The 22612-nt window shown below is 38.2% G+C and overlaps 7 protein-coding genes across 14 annotated transcripts; 4 read left to right on the forward strand and 3 right to left on the reverse strand.

Annotated features, from left to right (window-relative positions):
• The first annotated feature begins 97 nt into the window (after positions 1–97).
• Positions 98–3807, forward strand: LOC104726398 (putative inactive receptor kinase At5g58300). 2 transcript variants are annotated; one of them, XM_010445249.3, is made up of 4 exons: positions 98–259; positions 384–798; positions 1526–2881; positions 2968–3807. In XM_010445249.3, the coding sequence occupies exons 3-4, from the start codon at positions 1540–1542 to the stop codon at positions 3609–3611; spliced, it is 1986 nt and encodes a 661-aa protein (XP_010443551.2). In that variant the 5' UTR covers positions 98–259; positions 384–798; positions 1526–1539; the 3' UTR covers positions 3612–3807. The 2 variants fall into 2 exon arrangements, with proteins under 2 accessions (XP_010443551.2, XP_010443553.2); XM_010445251.3 differs by lacking the exon at positions 98–259 and having other exon boundaries at positions 783–1128.
• Positions 3780–4944, reverse strand: LOC104726397 (methylesterase 18). Its single transcript, XM_010445248.3, has 2 exons — positions 4227–4944; positions 3780–4137 (listed from the first exon to the last, which is right to left on the reverse strand). The coding sequence occupies exons 1-2, from the start codon at positions 4770–4772 to the stop codon at positions 3856–3858; spliced, it is 828 nt and encodes a 275-aa protein (XP_010443550.2). The 5' UTR covers positions 4773–4944; the 3' UTR covers positions 3780–3855.
• Positions 4945–6294: 1350 nt separating this feature from the next.
• Positions 6295–9212, forward strand: LOC104726399 (protein NETWORKED 4A-like). Of its 2 annotated transcripts, none has more exons than XM_087471077.1 (4): positions 6295–6622; positions 7021–7067; positions 7187–7298; positions 7459–9212. In XM_087471077.1, the coding sequence occupies exons 2-4, from the start codon at positions 7053–7055 to the stop codon at positions 9009–9011; spliced, it is 1680 nt and encodes a 559-aa protein (XP_087327203.1). In that variant the 5' UTR covers positions 6295–6622; positions 7021–7052; the 3' UTR covers positions 9012–9212. The 2 variants fall into 2 exon arrangements, with proteins under 2 accessions (XP_087327203.1, XP_087327202.1); XM_087471076.1 differs by having other exon boundaries at positions 6619–6767.
• Positions 9117–12821, reverse strand: LOC104726404 (malate dehydrogenase [NADP], chloroplastic). Of its 2 annotated transcripts, none has more exons than XM_010445257.3 (13): positions 12084–12821; positions 11529–11979; positions 11330–11423; positions 11117–11203; positions 10679–11016; positions 10506–10596; positions 10355–10429; positions 10170–10271; positions 9962–10084; positions 9807–9875; positions 9671–9739; positions 9535–9588; positions 9117–9453 (listed from the first exon to the last, which is right to left on the reverse strand). In XM_010445257.3, exons 2-13 carry the CDS (start codon positions 11696–11698, stop codon positions 9397–9399), a joined length of 1329 nt encoding a protein of 442 aa, XP_010443559.1. In that variant the 5' UTR covers positions 11699–11979; positions 12084–12821; the 3' UTR covers positions 9117–9396. The 2 variants fall into 2 exon arrangements, with proteins under 2 accessions (XP_010443559.1, XP_010443560.1); XM_010445258.3 differs by having other exon boundaries at positions 11330–11420; positions 12084–12219.
• LOC104726402 (uncharacterized) lies at positions 12017–14202 on the forward strand. Of its 4 annotated transcripts, none has more exons than XM_010445255.3 (5): positions 12017–13054; positions 13137–13333; positions 13444–13507; positions 13600–13643; positions 14136–14202. In XM_010445255.3, exons 1-4 carry the CDS (start codon positions 12017–12019, stop codon positions 13639–13641), a joined length of 1341 nt encoding a protein of 446 aa, XP_010443557.1. In that variant the 3' UTR covers positions 13642–13643; positions 14136–14202. The 4 variants fall into 4 exon arrangements, with proteins under 4 accessions (XP_010443557.1, XP_010443558.1, XP_087327205.1 ...); XM_010445256.3 differs by having other exon boundaries at positions 13143–13333; XM_087471079.1 differs by lacking the exon at positions 14136–14202 and having other exon boundaries at positions 13417–13507; positions 13600–13892.
• On the forward strand, positions 14192–17263 carry WNK4 (WNK family serine/threonine-protein kinase 4). Of its 2 annotated transcripts, XM_087471075.1 has the most exons (7): positions 14192–14983; positions 15056–15321; positions 15454–15677; positions 15750–15907; positions 15987–16299; positions 16370–16669; positions 16755–17263. In XM_087471075.1, the coding sequence occupies exons 1-7, from the start codon at positions 14924–14926 to the stop codon at positions 17150–17152; spliced, it is 1719 nt and encodes a 572-aa protein (XP_087327201.1). In that variant the 5' UTR covers positions 14192–14923; the 3' UTR covers positions 17153–17263. The 2 variants fall into 2 exon arrangements, with proteins under 2 accessions (XP_087327201.1, XP_087327200.1); XM_087471074.1 differs by having other exon boundaries at positions 14422–14983; positions 15454–15907.
• On the reverse strand, positions 17221–18336 carry LOC104726400 (transcription repressor OFP3-like). Its single transcript, XM_010445252.2, has one exon. The coding sequence runs from the start codon at positions 18230–18232 to the stop codon at positions 17276–17278; it is 957 nt and encodes a 318-aa protein (XP_010443554.1). The 5' UTR covers positions 18233–18336; the 3' UTR covers positions 17221–17275.
• Positions 18337–22612: the final 4276 nt, after the last annotated feature.

A 22612-nucleotide genomic window follows, 5' to 3' on the forward strand; every position in this document is an offset into this window, starting at 1 on the left:
ATGGAACAAGAGAAAGCTGGTAATAATTATTATGTCTTTGTATGATTAAAAAGGAAAAAAAATAAATAGTGTTAAATATATAAATGGTTGATATCAGAAGGAGCACGCTGCACGACTCAATGCAGGAAAGTTCACACATCAATAATGCCCAAATGTGTTGGATCTTGTTTAGGAGTTGGTAGATGATGAGATGACCAGATTTACTTTACATAGTATCCGCAAATCAAGAGAGAATAGTATAGCTGGAGTGGTTGATCAGGTAAGAACTATTACCATATCCAAATTGATTATTACTCTGCAAATAAAAATTAGGCAATCTTTTTAGGAACAACCGAACAAGATGGTTTTTGTTTTAACGTATTTGTCATTTTGCTATCTCTAAGGAATCTTAAGCTTGGTCAATCTCACTGGGTCTCCGCACTTGCGTTTGTTGCGGTATTAACACACTAATATGATTTGTTCTTAAGACTCCTTTTCAAGTCTGTCTTACACTTAACAAGTACGCTACTTTTTTGTTTAACTTCACCACACACTCTCTCTTCATATCTTCCGCCTTCCTTTTCTTCTTTCGTCTTTCTTCTTCTCCATCACTTCCACTAGTCCCCACTCCCCCACACACATTGCTTTTTCTTCTTTCTATTCTTTCACCATTTTCAAGATTGTCTTGTCTTATGGTCCGCTCAAAACAGTAGAATACAGAGGTCTGAGTGCTCCACCTGCATCAGTTCTTCCTCCTCTTGCTGAGTTCTTCAATGCCCACAATTTTCTTACTTTGCTAGCTTGCCTCTTTACTCTCAGGTTTGTCTCTCTTTCTTCTTCTTCTTTTGGGGTTTTTTTATTTCTTTTGAACTTTCCGTAATTGTCTGTCTCGTTGTTCGGAATTATACTTAAAATCACCATTTTCTCCGGCTAAGTGGGTAGGAAAGTTTTGGAGACTTTACATACAGTCTAGTGACGTGGTGTATCAGTTCCAATTTGTTTGTTCAACAACTCTGGTGAAATCAGACACTCCAAAAACTCATCTTTATTTTACTTAGTGACATTGTCCACATGATGGCCTGACCTCTGCTTCTTTCTCTAGTGACATATCTTTTGACAAAAGGAGTCTGCTTTTCTTTGCACATCAAAGTAATTTTGTGTTAAAGTTTGGCTCTTTAGCTTTATTCCTTTTGCTTTCTTTTTTTTTTTGCTAGATGCTTCAATCTCTTATCTTAGCCTCTTGGATTGTTTAATCTCTCAATGATAAAGATAAAGATAGGCAATGGCATACTTTTTCTTGAAGATCTAACTAGCATTTTTATTTGTATTTTCTCCTCATCTGTTGTTTTTTTGTATAACTGATATGCTTTTAGAACCGAATATTAGTTATCAACTTTCAATGTTGTGATCCAATCTTGAAATTGTCTCGTCTACGCTTGCTTGACCAGCTCCTTAGAGATACCTGATTAGCTTTCTTGGGTGCTGCAATACTGGTTTGTGTGGTGGAAGTCATTGCTCATCATCTTCTCCTTTTCTTTTGAAGCAGGAGGCTAGGAAGTCATGCTGATGATGCTGCAGCTCTATTTTCAGTTTTATGTTGGTCCAGTATTTACCTTGAGACGCTCCAAGGGGTTCTTGTCTGCTTGTCTTGTCTCTTTCTTGTTTGTCACAACTACTTTCTGCTCAACTGCTACTGCGGACTTGAACTCGGATAGGCAAGCTCTTCTTGCTTTTGCTGCTTCTGTTCCTCATCTTAGAAGACTCAACTGGAATTCCACTAACCAAATCTGCAAATCATGGTTTGGCGTCACCTGCACCTCTGATGGTACACGTGTTCTTGCCCTCCGTCTCCCTGGAATTGGGCTCTTGGGACCAATCCCTCCAAACACACTTGGTAAACTAGAATCACTCAAGATTCTCAGTTTGAGATCAAACCTCCTCAGTGGTAACCTTCCTCCTGACATTCACTCTCTCCCTTCACTAGATTACATCTATCTCCAACATAACAACTTCTCCGGTGAGGTTCCTCCCTTTGTGTCCCCACAGCTCAATATCCTAGATCTCTCATTTAACTCTTTCACCGGGAAGATACCTGAAACTTTCCAAAAGCTGAAGCAATTGACAGGGTTGAGCCTCCAAAATAACAAACTTTCTGGACCAATACCTAGTCTTCATACTGTAAGCCTAAGACGTTTAAACTTGAGCAACAATCATCTAAATGGTTCAATACCATCTGGACTTGGTGGGTTTCCCAGTTCATCATTTTCTGGAAACACATTGTTATGTGGACTTCCTCTGCAACCCTGTACCGCTCCCTCTCGCCCTCCTTCTCTTACCCCGCCCATCTCCTCGCCTCCAATGCCCCCGTTTCCTCACAAAGAAGGTTCGAAAAGGAAACTACATGTAACCACTATCATTCTTATAGCAGCTGGAGGGGCTGCCCTGCTGCTGTTAGTCACTGTGATTATCTTGTGTTGCTGTATCAAGAAAAAGGACAAGAGGGAAGACAGCATCGTAAAAGCAAAGACTTTGACTGAGAAAGCAAAGCAAGAATTTGGAAGTGGGGTGCAAGAACCCGAAAAGAATAAGCTGGTGTTCTTTAATGGCTGCTCCTATAACTTTGATCTGGAGGATTTATTGAGGGCATCAGCGGAAGTACTAGGAAAGGGTAGCTATGGGACAGCATACAAGGCTGTCTTAGAGGAATCCACAACTGTTGTGGTAAAAAGGTTGAAGGAAGTGGCAGCTGGAAAGAGGGAGTTTGAACAACAGATGGAGATTATCAGTCGGGTTGGGAACCATCCTAGCGTGGTGCCCCTCCGTGCATATTATTACTCCAAAGATGAGAAGCTCATGGTTTATGATTATTACCCTGCTGGTAACTTATCATCACTCCTCCACGGTTAGTCTCCTTCCTATCTTCGTTTAATGGTTTATAAATACCTTGTTGGGTTACTTGAGAATATGTTGATTTTGATGCCATGACAGGTAACCGGGGAAGTGAGAAAGTGCCTGTTGACTGGGACTCCAGAATAAAAATAACTCTATCAGCTGCAAAAGGTATAGCTCATCTCCATGCAGTTGGAGGTCCAAAGTTCAGTCATGGAAACATAAAGTCCTCAAATGTGATTATGAAACAAGAGACCGATGCGTGCATTTCTGATTTTGGACTGACCCCTCTGATGGCTGTGCCCATTGCTCCAATGAGGGGCGCAGGCTACCGCGCACCAGAAGTAATAGAAACAAGAAAACACACGCATAAATCCGATGTTTACAGTTTCGGTGTACTTATACTCGAGATGTTGACTGGGAAGTCTCCAATACAGTCACCAAGCCGAGATGACATGGTTGATCTCCCCAGGTGGGTACAGTCAGTGGTGAGAGAGGAATGGACAAGCGAGGTTTTTGATGTTGAGCTGATGAGGTTCCAGAACATTGAAGAAGAAATGGTACAGATGCTGCAGATTGCTATGGCATGTGTAGCTCAAATGCCTGAGGTACGACCAACCATGGATGATGTTGTTAGAATGATTGAAGAGATACGAGTTTCAGACTCTGAGACCACCCGGCCATCTTCAGATGACAATAGCAAACCCAAGGACTCCAACGTTCAAGTTCAAATCACCCCTTGAGATATCTCATTTCCCTTTTATCAATGCTTTTGAGTTTGTATGCCTTTTTAGGCTTTTCTGTTGATTGTTTGGATATATCACTCGCCTGATTAGTGATACCGCAGTTGGAGGCGCGTGTGACCTTTACATAGCAATTATTGTAGGCTCCTTTCTCTGTGTCTCATGATATATATGAATATGATCAAGTTTTATGCAAGTATTTATCAAAAAGTTTGAGAAGTTCCAGAGAGATACAAAAGAGGAATTAGGAAGAGAGAGAGGAGGCTGCTTGAAGGAGGAATTGATTGAGTTCTTGAGGTTGGGAGAAAAACGCAGAGTGATCACTTTCTTGAAGAAGGAAGGTCTGAGAAGGAGGCCACAGGGCCAACATTAAGTCTTGGAGATGTGGTTGGAACAAATGGTCCTTGCCTGTCTTCACGTACACCCTTGGGATTTTTTCAGTCTCTGGAGCTTCTGGAATTCCCATTATGCCTACGAATGCCATGACAGGGGCTGGACGCAGAAGCGTAGTAGCCAGTGTGTAATCCTGATCATACATGAATGGATGAATTAAGTAAGATTCTCTAAAAAGTTGTTGAGGCAGAGATGATTATAAAAGAGTAGATCAGGACAAACCTCCATGGGGCTCTCGTTGTAAAACTTGTCCCTAACGTACTCAGGTTTCATCATGATGCTGGTTGGGAGATTTTGGGGTCCATTTCCAAAAGTAAAGTCCCATATCTTCTCAGCTTCCTTCTCTATCAATCCCGAACAAATCTTCATTACATTTTTGAGACTATCGGGAATCAAAGCACCGGGTTTGACCATGGCTGCTGCGACGTAAACAGCCAAAGAAACTTTGGAAGGAAAGAGGCACATGGCAGCCGTCATGCTCCCTCCTCCAACACTATGGCTCACAAGAATGACCTTTTGATCGATGGGAAGTTGGGAGAGGAAAGCGTAGAGAGGCTCGTCGTACTCATCCAAAGAGGTGACAGTGTTTGGATCAGTTTGGTTGATCCCAGCGCCCTTGAGGTCGATGCAAGTGGACTTATGTCCATTCTCCCTCAGTGAATTGGCAAGCTTGTACCAACACCATCCTCCATGCCCTGCACCGTGCACAAACACAAAATGATGCTCATGCTCGCTCATCTTTATTTTGTTATTTTGCTTCTCATACATTACATTCCTTACACTATCTTTTTGTAGTTAGTGTGATATTTGTGTATGGCTGTAATGTGTTCATCATCATGTTCTTTGAATGAACGATGTAGAAGGCAAGCTCCCAAACTCACAAAGATTACATTCTTCTCCAACGTCTCATCTAAAAAAGATTGTCCTCATTCCTTAACTCTGCTCTCTGGAGGCCCATACACATCTTCTATGCCAAGTCACAAGAGGGCCCAAATCAAGATAGGCAACATATATTTTTCACTTTTTATGTTCTTACAACTTTTATTTATTTATTTTAGAGAAATATTTACATGTTTTCTGTTTTGAACTGAGATTCACTCCTTCAACTCATGACTCCACCACCACTGACACTTCTTCTTTTCTACGCTATAATTTTTTGTTTTTTTTTAGATTTATAGTTTTCAAAAATTACATCAAAATAAATCGTGAAATTGAAATAAACCAACTCAACTTCTATCTAATTCTTTTCTTTCTAACATAAAAATATATATTAATGAACCTAGATATTGTAGTTACAAATCTACTTTGCTTAAAAAAAAATCTACTTTGCTTAATTTTTATTATCTGATAGTCTGATACTTAAGTGATTTGTGTAAAAGTTACAAATCCTATGGAGGGTGTATTCAACTTAGCATTTTAAGTGATTTGTGTAAAAGTTACAAATCATATGTTATTCAATCATGGATTTTAGAAAGTCTCCTGAAATCCATTGTTATTGAACTGATGATTTAAAAATCTACTTTAAAATCCACTGTTATTCAAAACAATTTGTGGATTTGGATTTTAATAAGTTTTAGGAATTCTAGAAAATTTGAGAGGATTTGTTTAGTTAAAAATTGAGAGGATTTGTTTAGTTAAAAATACAGAAATCCAAATCCCATGGTTTTAGGTGGGATTTGAAAGAATTTTACTATAAATCATATCAACTTCCCTAAAATCTATCAAAATTCCAAATTTTCTAAATCTCATATAATCCTCCAAAATCATAGTTTCAATACACCCCCTTACTATATGATATTAGCTATTTGCAAGATAATATTCTCTATTTGTATTATCTATCAAATCGAGTAGTCTTGATAACATTTGCTGAAAATAGTCTGCTGGTGAAAATTTTAAATGTAAATCAGGTGTTGACACAATTCGATAAAGAATGTAATTTTAAATCTAAGTCGCTAACACATTTGCGAAATAATGTTCTTAATTTGTGTTTACATCATTTTCACATATCTTAAAGATATCTCACTAATTAAGAAATGTAATTGTATATTTACTTTTTTGGTCAACATATGTAACTTATATGAATAAATTGATCATATAGAATTACATATTAAATGCATTAAAATTTTGAATTGAAAAGCTAGAGAAGTGGAGCGCCACAAAAAAAAGAATGAAAAGTTGATAGATAGTGTTGGCCTCTAACAAAGGTCTTTAGACCAACACGCAACAAACACTAATACCGCGGATTACTCCTATCTGCCTAAAACCCTCAAAGTCTTCCCATTGAATGATCACATATAGAAAGAACAAAAGCCATTTCAATGAATACATAATCTTGATGTTTTTTGACTGCATGAATGAATGAACCTTTCTAGTATGCGGAATGGTAACAGAAACTAATCGAGAGAGAAATGGTCATGACGGCCATTAATCTTATGAATGGTCGGTTTGATTAGTGGGGAAAGAGAGGTCAATGACTCTCTCTCTCACTCCACGTGGACACAGTTGGAATTAGTCCCCAAATCAACATATTTTAATTACAGAGAGACAACCGAATCACTTGGCCACGTTGAAATTGCTAAGCACTAGTTAAGACTTGTTCCGCAATATCTGTCTTAAAGGTAAGTGTATAAATTCATATTGACTATATTTTTTTTTTTTTGATTTTCTTTTCTCTTTTCATTCTAAAACGCTTTCATCTCCCTCTACCTCATTCTTTCTAACTTCCATCATCATCATCCTCCATCTTCTACTTCTTCTTCTCAGGTTCTCTTTTTTGTCCTTTACTGTGTGTTAAGTTTTGTCATGATTCTCTCTGAACAGTTTCCGATCCTTTTTTTCTTTTTCTTTTTTTTGGGATTAGCGAAAAAATAAAAATACCGACGTTTTTGTTATTATTTGTCTGACAGACAGAATCTGTATTATATTTATTTGTCTTGTAAAAGTAGTTTTTTTTTTTTTTTTCTTTTTTTTTTTTTTTTGTCAAATAGTCTCATGATTGTCTCTTGTGTGTTTCCAGCTTCTCATTAGGGTCCATTGATTTTTGCAGCCATGGATTATGATCTGGTACATTACATACCAACCAAAAGAAAAAATCTTTTTGTCTTTTTTTCATACTAAAAACAATCGAAATTCTCATTCTTGATTCTGGGTTTTTTTTTTCTTTTGTGTTTGTTGTTGGGCAGGTTCGTTCCAAGAAGAGTATCAAACGAGCAGAATCCACCAAATCAAATCCATGGTGGTGGGATAGTCATATCGGTCTCAAAAATTCAAAGTGGCTTGAGAATAATCTCGATGGTGAGTCCATTCTCGCATTGTGTGTCATTTTCATGTGAAAAATATCTCATTCGGCTTAAGGTTTCCTAAATTAGGTGGTTAGTCTTTTTTATTTATTAAGGAATTATAAAAATGCCAACTTTATTATGTTTTTTGTGTGATGATGATGGATGATGATCAGAGATGGACCGGAGCGTGAAACGGATGGTGAAGTTGATAGAAGAGGATGCTGATTCGTTTGCCAAGAAGGCAGAGATGTATTACCAGAAAAGGCCTGAGCTTATTAGCCTTGTCGATGAGTTTCACCGTATGTACCGTTCTTTAGCCGAGCGGTATGAGAACATCACTGGGGAGTTGAGAAAAAGCTCTACTTTAGAGCTTCAGTCACAGAGCTCTGGCCTTTCAGACATCTCTGCCTCCGAGCTCACTGCTGTCTGGACCTCTAATGATCTCAATAGGTTAGGCCGTCCCCCTTCTGGACGACGTGCTCCTGGTTTTGAATACTTCCTTGGCAATGGAGGACTCCCCTCTGATCTTTATCACAAAGATGGAGATGATTCTGCTTCCATTACTGATTCTGAACTCGAATCTGATGATTCTTCTGTGACTAATTACCCTGGTTATGTGAGTATTGGCTCTGATTTTCAGTCCCTGAGCAAGAGGATTATGGATCTTGAGAATGAGCTACGTGATGCCAAAGAGAGACTTAGGATGCAACTCGAAGGGAACACCGAGTGTTTGTTGCCGAGGGTGAAAAGTGAGAGTAAATTTGTTGATTTCCCTGCAAAACTTGCTGCTTGTGAGCAAGAACTGAGAGATGCAAATGACAAGTTACAGAATTCAGAAGACCAAATTTATATGTTAAGGAGTCAGCTTGCAAGATATTTGCCATCTGAGTTGGATGATGAACAAGGTGAAGAAGAGGCAGCTTCAACTCAAGACCTGGACATTGAGACTTTGTCTGAAGAGCTGAGAATTACAAGCCTGAGGCTTCGGGAGGCAGAGAAACAAAACGGCATCATGAGAAAAGAAGTCGAGAAAAGCAAGTCTGACGACGCAAAACTCAAGAGTCTCCAAGATATGTATGAGTCAGCGCAGAAAGAAGCTGCAGCATGGAAAAGCAAGGCTAGTGCAGATAAAAGAGAGGTAGTGAAGCTGCTGGATAGAATCTCCATGTTGAAATCGAGTTTAGCTGGTAGAGATCACGAGATCAGGGATTTAAAGACAGCAGTGTCTGATGCAGAGGAAAAGATTTTTCCAGAAAAGGCACAGGTCAAAGCCGAAATATCGAAGCTGTTGGAGGAGAAAAGACACCGCGATGACCAGTTCAAAGAGCTGGAAGCCCAAGTGCGTTATCTTGAAGATGAGATAAGAAGGGTGACCAATGAGAAACTAGAAGAGGAGGAAAGGCTTAAGGGGGTAATCGAGGTGCTGAAACTGGAAAAGGCGGAGAAAGAGAGATGCATAGAAACGTTAAGCAAAAAGGTAAGCGAGCTAGAGTCAGAGATAAGTCGGCTTGGATGCGAAATAAAAGCAAGATGCGATAAGACAATGGAGATGGAGAAGGAGGTGGAGAAGCAGAGGAGGGAACTAGAAGAAGTAGCAGAAGAGAAGAGGGAAGTGATAAGACAACTCTGTTTTTCACTAGACTACTGCAGAGACGAGTGTAAGAGACTACGCATAGCCTTTTCAGGTCATCGACCAGCAAGACCATCATCCATTCTTGCTTCTTAATTCTTTTGTATAGTATTATACACTTTTGTAACTTTTGTTGGTGATACTTTTTCACATATAGGGAGCTGTTTTGAGATTGGTTTGAAACAAAAAAAGCTCATAAGATTTGTGAACAATTTGTGTTTGACATTAGATATGCATTATCTAGTTTTGAGTTCTGGAACTGGAATAAAGCAAAGGTTCGTTTCAAGCGTTTACAAATACTGCTGTATATGACTTTTGGAGCATTGCTCAAGTAAAAATCACATACAGATGCATGTAAATAAGAAGAAAGAGTTTCATTCTCTTATTCTGAACATATCATTATAGGTAATGTGGGTGTGCTCTGTACAGCTAACAACCCGGAAGAGAATGCTTACTTGAGATGTTCAACGTCCTGCAAAAATCAAACTTCCCCAGGAAGCATAGTATCTACCGGACCAAGATCACAGTAGGCGATGCCCTGAAACACACATCCATGAAGCAACTAAGGTTAGCTTCTATTAAAATGGTTTTTGTTTCAATAGACAAGACAGATACATACCTCTCCAGTGAGGTGTGCAACACATCTCTTCTCAGCCAACAGTTCCGCTTCTGACTGCAATATTTTTATGTCTCAGTTAAACTTCAGGCATCTAGATACAAAACCCGAAAAGGACTAATCTCTAAGAAAGCTATACCTTGGCGATTCGTTTACGAAGATAGTCATCAATTTCTACATCCTTGACAAGTTCATAATCTCCATCTCCCTAGAAACCAACACAATTTTGAGACTTGCCACAAGAAAAAGCTTTTAAGAATAAGGATAGAACATACCTTTGACCGGCATGGCATGCTGAAGACGAGGCCCTCTTCAATACCATAGGGATTTCCATCCGTGTACACCTAATAAGATTACATTAACACAACCCTATAAAAATTTGAACCACTCTACCTTGTTGTTATCCAAATAAGTGTAAAAGAAGATATACCCCAGTTGAAAACCAATCACCCTCAGGAGTAGGAGTTACAAGAGACTTTATAGCATCAACAATGGAAACAGCAGTAGAAGCAGCAGAAGATCGACCCCATTTCTGAATTAATAACCCACCTCTCTGTATAACAAACGTAAACTTACTCAGCCACAAGTCATACCTCATTTCAAAAATAATTTTAAGATCAGAGGGAACGGCATCTTACCTTCTGCACACTCTCAGTGAATCCCTCTTCTAACCATTTGTGATCTGTAATAACCTCCTTCACAGGCACGCCATTAATTCTGGCATTTAAGAAGTCTGGCACCTGATTCACCTCTAAAACAATAAGAGAAACATCCCAAGATATAGAAAGAAAAATAGTTGACATTAGAGCAAGATAAGCCAAACCTGAGTCGTGGAGTGATTACCCCATATGGTCATATTAGACACTTTGTCGTAGAAGACGCCGGCTTTAAGAGCAAGCTGAAATATGGAATTGCCAATCAATGTATGCATTATACTGTATATGTTTGTGTGTGTGTGTTGAAATATAAGGTACCTGGCATTTGGCCCGATTCTCGTCCAACCTGGTGAGGGCATGGAAATTCTTTGCAGGAATGTTAGGAGCATTTTTTAGACAAATCAAGGCGCTGAAAAAGAGAACATAAAATAAGAAAACTTTACTAAAGATGGTGGATGTTGACTGAGCCATGAAGAAGAAATGTAACTTACTTGGTGTTGCAAGGGTTTCCCACAACAAGGACCTTAACATCAGGAGAGGCAACTTTATTGAGAGCTTTGCCCTGCTCAGCAAAGATTTGGCCATTGATGTCCAACAAGTCAGCACGTTCCATTCCAGGGCCTCGAGGTTTTGCACCAATGAGAATAGCCCACTCCACATCTTGGAACACTTCATATGGATCAGTTCCAATATCAACTTCTCTCAACAAGGGGAACAAAGAATCCTCCAGCTCCATTGCAACACCTTCGAGAGCTTGGATTGATCTCTCTGATCCTAGCAGTTTCAAAGCAATGGGTTGATCTGGACCAAACACTGCACCTGAAGCAAGCTACACACTCGGAAAAACCAAAGTTACATTAGATAAATAAGACCAATGATTGGTTAACCTTATCCTATGAAACAGTGATTTTCGAGAAGGATTAACTTACTTTGAAGAGAAGATGGTTTGAAATCATCCCTGCAGCACCTGAAACTGCAATATTGATTAACTTCTTCCATGATTTTGTTTGTTCTTCCTGCAAACACACACACACACACACACATTTGATTAAGTACTATCATCTCCATGTGAAGTCTCCAAACTCGAGTCTCAAGATAAGGTTTTTATTATTAAAAAAACAGTAATAGGGTTAGTAAGGTACAGCTTTAAGATCATAGGTGAGGCAGAAAACTCCATAACACTCTTTCTTCGTCTTCACCAATCCATTTTCTTGAACCGCAACAGGGGCTTGGCTACTTTTTATCACAAATTCACAAAAAGCATCTAAGATCAGATAAGTTCGAGAAACGTAGATGCTTTTACAGAGAGAATAAATGATTAGGAGTGTGAAAGCGACTTACTTCTGAGAAACGGAGCAAGAGATTTTGGAGTTTGGAGCTGTGTTGAGAGGTGGAAGAAGAAGGTGGCGAAAGTGGTTTGAAAGATGCAATTTTGAAGAGAGACGAAGCCGAGACGAAGAGTTGAGAAAAGTCGACGTCTTTTGGGGGGCTGAGAGCTCTGCCATGGCCATTATCGCAGAGACAACAGATTGTGATAGTGAGATATCAGAACTTGGCACCACAGAGAGAGAGAGAGAGAGAGAGAGAGAGCGCGCCAAGCGACACAGAGTAAGAAAAAGAGGATTGGGGAATCTGTGGATAAGGCTCAACTCTTGACACTTGTCACTCTTCTGACAATCCACACCGTTTATCTTCTTTGACTTTAAGCCCAATTAAAAGGCCCATTAACAGGCCCAATTTTACTAATCGGAGAGCTTTGTTTTTTTCGTCTTCTCCGGCGACATTGCATCCGCTGGAACAAAACAAAAAGGTTTCAACTTTGATCGAAAATGGAAGTCTTTGACAATTGGGTTGCCGAGTTTTTCATTCGTCGTCAACACAATCCTAGGGTTTTACCTACTAAACTGATCTCGGCGCTGCAATTGGGAGATTCCTCCGACTGCTTAAAGCTAAAGATATCTTCCGTTTTGCGGGATATCTCCAATTCGTTGATCCGAGGTGCGATCGACGAGGGAACGCTTGATCTTCTCGAGGTTCTTGAGAAGCTTCTGTTGCAGCAACACTCGTTACTTATGGAGTCTCACAAGTCTGCTTATTGCTGGACGGCTGCTGAGTGCACGCTTAGATTCATGTGGCCACTGATTGCTTCCGATGGGTTTTTCACCGAGGCTCTTGAGAGGATATGGACGAAGAGGATTGGGGTTTTGAAGGAGAGAGGAAGCGATTTGGTGAGCCGTGATTTGTTGAAGTGGGAGACTGATTTGAAGAAGGCCCTTGAGGATCCTGAGCTCTATCAGCGGATTCGTGAGACTAATATTAGGTACACTGCCATTACCTTTCTCACTCAGCTTCTCAAAGAGCAGTGGGCATTACTTGGGATTTCATCTCTTGAATCAGTGGTCCAAAGGAGGTTTCTTAAGCGCAAGGCTGATAACGTAGAGGACGATATTGTTGACAAAAGAGGGAATACAAATGCTGCTGCTGAATGCACGAGGCGTTTAGAGAGTGATACTATTGATAACGCTAACGAGCCGCGTGGTGAGAGTGGGGACGGGAATGGGAACAATAGAGAAAACGATAATGATGTTGAAGGAGTGGGGTGTCTGGTAAATGAGAAACATGCTTCAGAGGAGGAGCAGACAGTGGGTGCACAAGAACAGTTTTATGAGCCAAGTCTTGATAAGGGAGACAAAACGGTTGCTCGAGAACTGAAGGATTATCTGTTAGAGATTCAAGGACAGATCGACCCTTCCACTAGGCAAAGGGAAGAACCTAACAATGCAATTGATCACTCGGTAAATGTTACTCCTCCGCCTACTCGGCTGAATAGGACTGGCACAGGTGGTCAAGACCATAATGAAGCACCGGTAAGTGATCGTTTATTTTACCTCAAGATGTTTTCTAAAAGTCTTGTCCTTTAGTTCATGAAGTTATGGCTTAATTGTGAAGCAACAGGATAATGTAAATGAGAAAGGTTCGGGTAGTCAGGGAACATGGTCTGGCAGAGTTCGGCCTCGTCTACCAACCCCAGTACCTCTGAATGTATCTCCATTGAAGAAGGGCGGATTGGCAAAATCCCATGTCAGAAGGCCAAAGAAATTCTGGACGCATGAAGAAGTGGAAGCTCTGAGGGAAGGAGTAAAAGAGTATGGAAACACTCTTTGCCTAGTCCCGTACTCTATTATCAATTTTCAATAGTGATACATCTTAGACCTCGTTAAGATAATAGCTCTGTCATTTTGTTGTTGGTGTGCAGGTATGGTAAATCATGGAAAGATATAAAGAATGGAAACCCTGCGGTTTTTGCGGAGAGGACAGAGGTGAGCATGTATTTTTAACTTTCATACTCGCCATTTTCTTGAACAAGATATATGCAAAGTGTGAGTGATATAAATGTTGTATAACTTGGTAGGTGGATTTGAAGGATAAATGGAGGAACTTAGTCGGTGGGTAGAGGTAACATCCTTTGTGAATTTTGTGCTATGGGTTTTCAAATGCTGTGGAGTTATTGCCTTTGTGACATATCAACTGTAAAGAACATGGTGGAGAAAGGGCCATTTCACACGTTGTGTGGTGAATGGTAATGATGAATGAGCAGAATATATTGATATGCTCGTGGGAAAAATTCTGGCTGCAACCTCTGTAGTCAGTGTCAAACTTATACAGCTTTTCTTGTTTCGGATATATTCCACCCTTTATCTTCAATTTCCTACCATTCTTCTCTCTCTCCTTTTCCACGTGTCAACTAACATCTAAACCAGAACAAAACTGTAGTCAAATATGCAGATCATAACCACTTAGATTTATGAGATAGCCTATAAACATTTGGACCCTCCTTAGATATTGCCTGTTAACATTCAGAACCTCCTTAGATACAAATCAAAGATGATGAGAGCTCTTATGAACATATCTATTGATTTAATGCATATTTGTTGTGTGTGTTATTAGTTTACTACAGAACCCTGAACTCCTTGAGGGCTGAAGGAAGTCGCCGCGAACAAAAAAAAAAAACAAATTGTTCAACGGTGATGTCACGATCACTTTATTCTCTACAACTTCTTGTCATGTTCCCCACTTCTGTTCTGACTTTTCCCCTTTTCTTTGTTGTTTTATTTTTGTTAACCTCAATCTTTTTTGGATTGCTTGTGTCCACCAAACTAATTATTGGTTCGTTTGAAAATCTAGCAGTTTCCTCAAGAAATAAAACTCCTTCCTCCCTATATCACATTCCCCTGAAAACATACTTTCTCAACGCTTATCCTCTTTGCAATTGTATTTGTGGCTCACAAAATAAATCAAGGCATCTTTTTTTATTTTTTTTTTCTCCTATTTAGCTTACTTAGCCATGTGTTTAAAAAATGTGGTACACGTTTGATGATTTCTTTCATGCTGTGGCTTGAGCATCTTTTATTGGAAGCAAGATTTGTCAATTGGATTTTTAGAAATATATTATATGTTTTTTACAATTGGGTCAATAAAAATAGATATACATATGATTTTTATAATATATGTGATGCAAGCAAGGTTAAGGCAATTGTCTTTATTCATTTTATCCCAAATGGGGTGATTGACGCCAAAGACTGTTAAACATATTTTCTGCTGACGCTTCTCTTAATGAAGTAAGAGAAGAAGTAAATAGGAAGACTTTTGGCCACCAGAGATATCTCTGAGTTATAGAAACGAAAGTCTGTGCTCTCAAAACATTTCTGGGATCATCAATCAGGTTTTGGTCAACCATGAATATAAATCAAGTTTCAGAGTATGTTGAAACTGATCCGACTGGCCGCTACGGACGTGTAAGTATGCAGACAGATTCTATGTTCATTGATCAAAACCTTTTTGTAACACTTTGTTCTATGTTGGAACAGTTTGCAGAGATTCTTGGAAGGGGAGCGATGAAGACAGTATACAAAGCAATCGACGAGAAGCTTGGAATAGAAGTAGCATGGAGCCAGGTGAAGCTGAAAGAGGTTCTGCGTTCCTCTGTTGATCTACAGAGGCTCTACTCCGAAGTTCATCTCCTCAGCACTCTCAACCACAAATCCATCATTCGTTTCTACACTTCCTGGATCGATGTTCACAATCATACTCTCAACTTTATCACCGAGTTGTTCACTTCTGGGACCCTCCGACAGTAATTTCTTTACACCTTTTCTTCTTTATAAAATTACTCATTTGTTGCTTTGTAATTCAGTTAGACCTCTTCTTCTGCCAAGATTATTACTCAGTTTTTTGCTTTGTATGACCCTGTCCTGTTCTTGTGCAGATACAAAAATAAGTACTTGCGGATAGATATCCGGGCAATCAAGTCCTGGGCTCGGCAGATCTTGGAAGGGCTTGTTTATCTCCATGGGCACGACCCTCCTGTTATACATAGAGACCTTAAGTGTGATAATATCTTTGTTAATGGGCATCTTGGACAAGTCAAAATTGGCGATCTTGGGCTTGCAAGAATGCTGCGGGATTGCCACTCTGCTCATAGTGTCATCGGTATGTTACAAAAATCGTTTGTCCTCACTTCTTGTCAAATTTATATGCTTATTATTATACCTCTTTGCGTAGGCACTCCGGAGTTCATGGCGCCAGAACTATATGAGGAGAACTATAATGAACTCATTGACGTATATTCCTTTGGTATGTGCTTTTTGGAGATGATCACCTCTGAGTTCCCGTATAGTGAGTGCAACAATCCAGCGCAAATTTACAAAAAAGTTGTTGCGGTATGTCTTCTGATCTGTGAGCATATAGATGAAGCTATCGGTTGAACCAGGCATGAGCCTTCTAATGTTGTCTTTCCAGGGAAAGCTACCAGGAGCCTTTTACAGAGTTGGAGACATCGAGGCACAGAGGTTCATTGGAAAATGTCTCGTGTCTGCCTCAAAGAGAGTATCAGCAAAAGAACTATTGCAAGATCCATTTCTTGCCTCTGATGAGTCCTGGATGGTGTATGCGAGTGGTGCTGGGAATCCAAAGCCCTTCTTGAACGAGAATGAAATGGACTCACTGAAGTTGGATGATGATGATGAGTTAAGGACACAGATGTCCATCGCTGGGAAGCTAGGCGCTGAAGATAACAAAATCGATCTGGAAGTACAAATCGCATATGATAATGGTAAGAGGGAGTAATTTGATTAAGCTGGTCATTTGGTTATTCAGTCACATAATTGTTTGTTTCTTTCCAGGCCTGGCAAATAATGTGTTCTTTCCCTTTGACATCATGAATGATACTTCCATTGATGTTGCAAAGGAGATGGTAAAAGAACTCGAGATCATAGATTGGGAGCCAGTCGAGATTGCTAAAATGATTGATGGAACGATTTCTTCTTTGGTGCCTGGTTGGAGCTATGAGGAAGATGAAGAAACCTCTCATGATCATCATCGTCATCGCACCGAGCCTTTCCACTCTTCTTCCTCGCACTCGTCATCCTCCCAAGCTTCACTCTCTAACTACATGGCACGAGGCCTTCAAGATTGGGTACAAGGTATGGGAAAGTAACACCAGTCTCAACGTGCATAGTGTGACAGATGTTTATTATAAAAGTTTTTAAGATAAAATTTAAACTGCAGATGATTTACACGATGAGACGTATTCTCAGAGTTCTTCCCATTCAGGGTCTTATTCCAACCTCAACTACATAGCTGTTGATGAGCACAGCTCCCAGTCTCCTGCTATGAGCAGAACTCACAATTTGACGAGGTTTTGCCCAGAAGAAAGCTCTCATCTACAGTCAGGACAAGCCAACGTGTATGCAGCTTCCAGCTCAACTAACAGAAGATTGGCTTCAGACAACCGCACACTTACAAGGAACCGGTCATTTGTAGACGTGCAGAGACAGTTACTACACCGGTCCCCAGGGGAAGAGGCTAGAAAGAAAAGATTGTTCAAAACTGTTGGAGACGTAGAAACAGTTGGGTTTCAGTCACCTTATGCGGTTTCACGGAAGCCACCGAGCTCAAGGCGCTAGCTTCTCCACTATTTTAATTCATGTAATATCTAAGTACATACTGTGAGAAACAAGTTTGCTGGTTCAAAAATGTAAAAAGTACATTGTGATTTAATAAAGTTGTGTTGGTTACAGAGAGAGTCTTTAAGGGAGGTGAGTCAACTGTAACCATGTTTTCTCGAAAGCCTTGATGATAACGACATGATACTCGCTTGAATTGAGTGAAAGATAGCATGCGAGAAGATCTTCCAGGTCTTTCTGTTCCCTCATCTTGTTCTCCACGATCATCTCAACCATGGACTCTCTGAAATCTTTCTCAGGATCCACCGAAGACAGAACTATCGCGAAGCTCTTTGCAATCCCCTTCTCCTTCTTCTTCCACTTGGCAGGGGACGTTCCTTCCTTTGTCTTCTTTCTCGCGATCTTGGGATAATTTGCCCGAATCTTTATCCGTGGAGAAGACCGTGCGTTCGGTTTCTTCAGTTTCTGCTGTTTCCTCAACTGAAAAGGTGGTTCCTTTACAGTCTCAACCCGAAGAGGACTTGAGTTTCGTGAGACTGAAGGATCTTCAGAAACATCATCCGGCTTCCCCACAAAGAGGTTGTCCTTGATGTCAACTGAATGCGGTTTAGGATCACGTGAAAAGCTACAGTTTTGGTCAGAAGGAGATGAGGCACGATCTGACGAGCTTTCAACGGCGGAATCAGAGATTACATTTGCAGAGGATGATGGTTTAGACCGATGGTTCCGAGAAGAGGTGAGAGAAACATGAGAATGGAGAGAAGAAGAGGAAGAAGAGAGCTTGAGCCTTGGGGAAGGCTTGTAAACGGTTTTACGTTTGATCTTTCTTTTGAAAGAAGAAGATTTAGGGGGAGAGTAATTGGGAGCTTGGGGATGAGCAGTGGAAGAGAGGCGACGAAGAGGGTCACGAAGCTTTCTTGAGGAAGAAGCATCAGAAGACGAGAGGTGTTTGGGAGAAGAATTAGGATGGTGTTTTCTGCTACTTCTTCTCATGCCTTTGAGCTTATAGAGCCATGAGTGAGGCATGATGTCTGAAAATCTGAACTTGTGAGTGCCCATTTTCTGATTCATCTCTTTCATTTTGAACTCTTGCTCAAGAAAAAGAAAGCAAAAGTAAAAGAGAAATTATAAAGGGGATAAAACGTAGAAGGTCCTTTCTATCTCATTTTTTCCTTATGGTTTGCGTCTTTGAGAAGAGAAGAAAAAAAGGTTAATCTAAAAGAAGTAATTTTTAATTTCCCTCCTAGACGCATTCAAAATTAGCTATGAGTGGCTTCCATGTCAAGACTAATTCCAAAAACAACAAAGCACTTCTTTTGTAATGGCAATCATTATCTTTCCCCAAAATCTCACCTCTCCTTTCAATCTGTTCTAGAAAAGTACTTATTTTAAAATAAAAAAAATAATAAGTAGAAGAAACCGTACGTCCTATGAAAAATATGATTAGGGTATACTGATGATCTATATTAACATTTTTGAAGTACATGTTGTGTTATGTCCTTTTAGTTTTTCTTAATTATTTTGTTTTATTTATAACATTAACCTCTATCAATTTCCTAAAACAACATTTCGTAGAAACTCAATTAATGGAACTATTTAAAACGACCTAATTTGATACGTTCATTGCCATAAATATCTTCACAACATCTATTAATCCCTACAGATTTTCCTAAAATAAAATTTGTAGAAAGTCAATTAATGGATCTATTTAAACCAACCTAATTTTAAACGTTTATTGTCATACAAAGGTTGAAAATATATATACATTCTGTTTGTTTCTAAAACAACTCTATGCATTAAATGATTAATCCCATAAAAATCTCAAAATCCATTTTAATAGATGTTTGGTTACTGTAGGACATATTCCGTTTTAATGACACAACATCATTTGAGTAACAAATTTAACATGCGGTGTATTGCGGGTTAAATAACCAAATATTGTTCTGCGGTGTATTGCGGGTTAAATAAGAGTGGGATTGGTGGAATTGGTGACACTTTTAGATGTGTACCAGAAGATAAATGTATTACTAGACTATACATATACCACACGGGTTAAAACCTTGAAAACACTACAAAAATCTATTGAATACTTAGATCAAATGCCTATAAAAATTTTTATTTTTAAAATTAATAAAATAATAATAAAATAACAAATAAATATAATATTAATTTTAAAATTTTAAAATTAAAAAGATTGTTCCGCGGGTTAAATCCTAGTTATACCGAAGATCAAAAATAAACCTCAGTCTAGGGTTTTGGACTTTTGTGGCTTGGCTTTAATCGGGTGGGCTTATTATACTAATGATTACTGATTAAATAGACTTGACATTGTTTAAAATCAAAATTTCACATTATTGTATTCCATTACAACCTAAGTAGTCTAGGGTATTCGTCTCTAAACTGTATATCGAAACCTAGCGGTCTTTCATCTAATACTTTTCCATGGCACTCAAGGAAGGCTCTGCATCCACCACCGATGTAATTTTCTTCCTTATATGTCTTTCTCTTCTCTTACTCAGTGACAGTGTTTACCCATAAACAAACAAAAAAAAAGAACTCCCCATGAATGGTTTCTTCACAATTTGACTGGACTGTTTCGGATTTTTTTTAGGTTGAAGCAGCCACGCAGACAAGTAACAAGTCGATTTTTTTTTTTTTTGATTGGAATCAAACATGCATATAAATACCGTTGTGTCAATCTTGTTTTTATTTATTATTATTATTATTATTTTGAAAAAGGCTTTTGTTTTTGTGTTTTTTGTTTTTTTGTGGGTTGTTGTTTGATTAAACCCATCGACATTTGATATATCTCTCTGCTTTCGCTATGGATGTGTTTTATAGAGGAAAACATACATATCATATTGGTTTGTGAATCTTGAACGATTTTTTCTTTATTGAGATTTTAACGTTATTGTTAATTGTTTGATGATTCAGTGATAGTAAATCTTACGAAGCAAAGAAAGGTATACCCCTGGAACCTAGCTAGAAAGTTTAACAATAACTTTGTATATATTTACTGCTTTCTCTAATTAGTAATCTATCATTTCATCTCAACTCCTTCCATGAGCAATGATAGAAAGAGGCTCAAATAAGATAACTATTTGTTTTTTTTTTCAGGAAATCGATGAAATTACTAATTCACTGTCAATGGCTGATCTAGAGGATATTTTATTGAAGGTATATGTTTAATTATTTTTATCTTGTATATAAGTGTTTTTCTATGACTCTATTTGTGAAATGATACTGTAAACTTCGTTGCTCGTCTATATGTTTAATTGTAAACCTCTACGTATATAAGTGTGTTTTCTAGGACTATTTGCTTTGTAGGTTGTGAAGCTAATAATACTGTAAACTTTGCAGCTGATCTTTTGTTTGATTTCAAACGTTTCTTAAAAATTGAAATCTTCTATTCCGTTCACTCCAAAGAAATCTTGTTTTGAATATATATAGGATAAAAAAACCCCAAATAAATTGACTATAATTAAACGTCACTGACTCTGCTTATTTTTTTTGTAATTTACGTGAACTATATATGTCTATTTTGTGCAGGAAATTGATGAAGATGTAAAAAATGCATTTAAAAAGGTATAAACAACATCGTTTTTTAATTATTCTTGACAAAACAAAAGATTGCTAAATCAGTCTTACAAACCTATAATATCTTGTTTTGACAAAGAAAACAAAAAAGGTGGAAGAATATGATTGCAATTACGATAATCATGAAGAGGCGTTTGGAAACAATCATGATACCATATTCGTTAAGGGATTCGATTGTTCCCTTTCTAGGGATGATATCAAGAGCGCATTGGAAAAACACTTCGGTTCATGTGGAGAGATCTCTAGGATTTTTGTTCCTTTTGAGTGCCAAACCGGTTCTCCCTTGGGGTTCGTGACTTTTTGCTCTTAATTTTTTTTTTAATTTAACTTCTTTGAAGTTACAATACAATCGTGAATATATATATAAATAAATAAATATATATATATATATATATATTTATTTATTTTGATCTTCAGATATGCTTTCATTGATCTGAGGAATGATGCAAAGAAGGCGTTAACACTAGATGGAAGTTATTTGGGAAGTATGAAGCTTGAGGTTGTGATGGCTAACTCTAGAACCGAATCTGTTCGCTTTCCTAACTTTAGTGGGTGTGGACGTTGTTCCCTTAATCTGAAAAAGCGCAACTACGCCGAGTTCTCGAGAACTGGTGGTGGTTGTTTAACGCCCAGGTACATAAATTAATTTTGTTCTATTGATTTATTGAATCGAACGTAACTTCTTATTAATTTTGTTGTTATCTTTTTTGCTCTTTGATATTATATTGCAGGACACCTGAGCTCGACGGCATGTTTGCTGAGGTTCGTAAGCAAAAAGTTCAAAAAAAAGTTGAAGCGGAAGACCAGAGCTAATAATATTGGTCGTTTTATCTACAAGCTTCAATTCTACTTGTTTATATTTTATATATGTTTTATGTCTTCAAGAAAACTTGTGACTCTTGCTATTTTAGTTTCATAATTATTTATACCTAAGTCAAATTATTAAAGTTTTTTTGTTTCTTGTTATGAAACTTACATTTTTAGTTTGAAAATTCATTTACTTTTTATTATGAGCTTGATTATGAAAACGAAAATCCAACTGATGGTATGTTTTTGCTCCTTCTCCAATCGAATTAGGGGGTGTTATTGCAGAGGTGATTTTTAAATCCATATAGAATTGTAAATTCTAGAAATCAAAACACACGTATTTTGAAATAACATGTTTTATCCTTAGATTTGAATCTTTCTATTTTACATTTTCAAATCCATTCATATGAATTTTGAAATCCAAAAACAAATCATTAAATGAATAACATAGGATTTTAACAAGTATTTGTAAATCATATAACCAATAACACATCATTTTGGTAAGTATTTTAAAATCAATAATTAAATAACACATGATTTTTGTCTGGATTTCCAAATCCATTAAAATCATAGAACCAATAACTCCCTCTAATTAGTGAGTTTAAGATTCAAGTCTGACCTAATTTGGCTAATTAATTTGACTTGACTACTTTCTTTTTTTCCTTGGCTTTCTCTTTTTTTTTTTTATAGATTTGCTTACATTAATCTGAGAAGAGGTCCAGAGAAGGCGTTGCTACTCGATAGTAGTGACTTGGGAGTGTTGAAGCTTGAAGTTGTGATGGCTAGTCGTAGAGAAGAATACTAGGCTATGATAACTTCACAGGTTGTCAACGTTGCTGTATGGCTAGCCACCGGCGCCCATTCAAAATATTCACTGAAAGTTATGGTGGTCGTATACATCAAATAAATTAATGGCTGTCGTATAGATCCCAGGTACATTCATTTGTAAGTATTGAATCTTGATAACAAAGGAACTTCTCATTAGTTTTTGGTTGTTTTTGCTCTTGTTAATGCAGGATGCATTGCACTTCTTCTGATTATGAAGAGGATGGTGAT

This window comes from Camelina sativa, chromosome 11 (genome assembly GCF_030686135.1).
Source record: "Camelina sativa cultivar CO46 ecotype springtype chromosome 11, ASM3068613v1".
In the NCBI taxonomy this organism is placed as follows: Eukaryota; Viridiplantae; Streptophyta; class Magnoliopsida; order Brassicales; family Brassicaceae; genus Camelina; species Camelina sativa.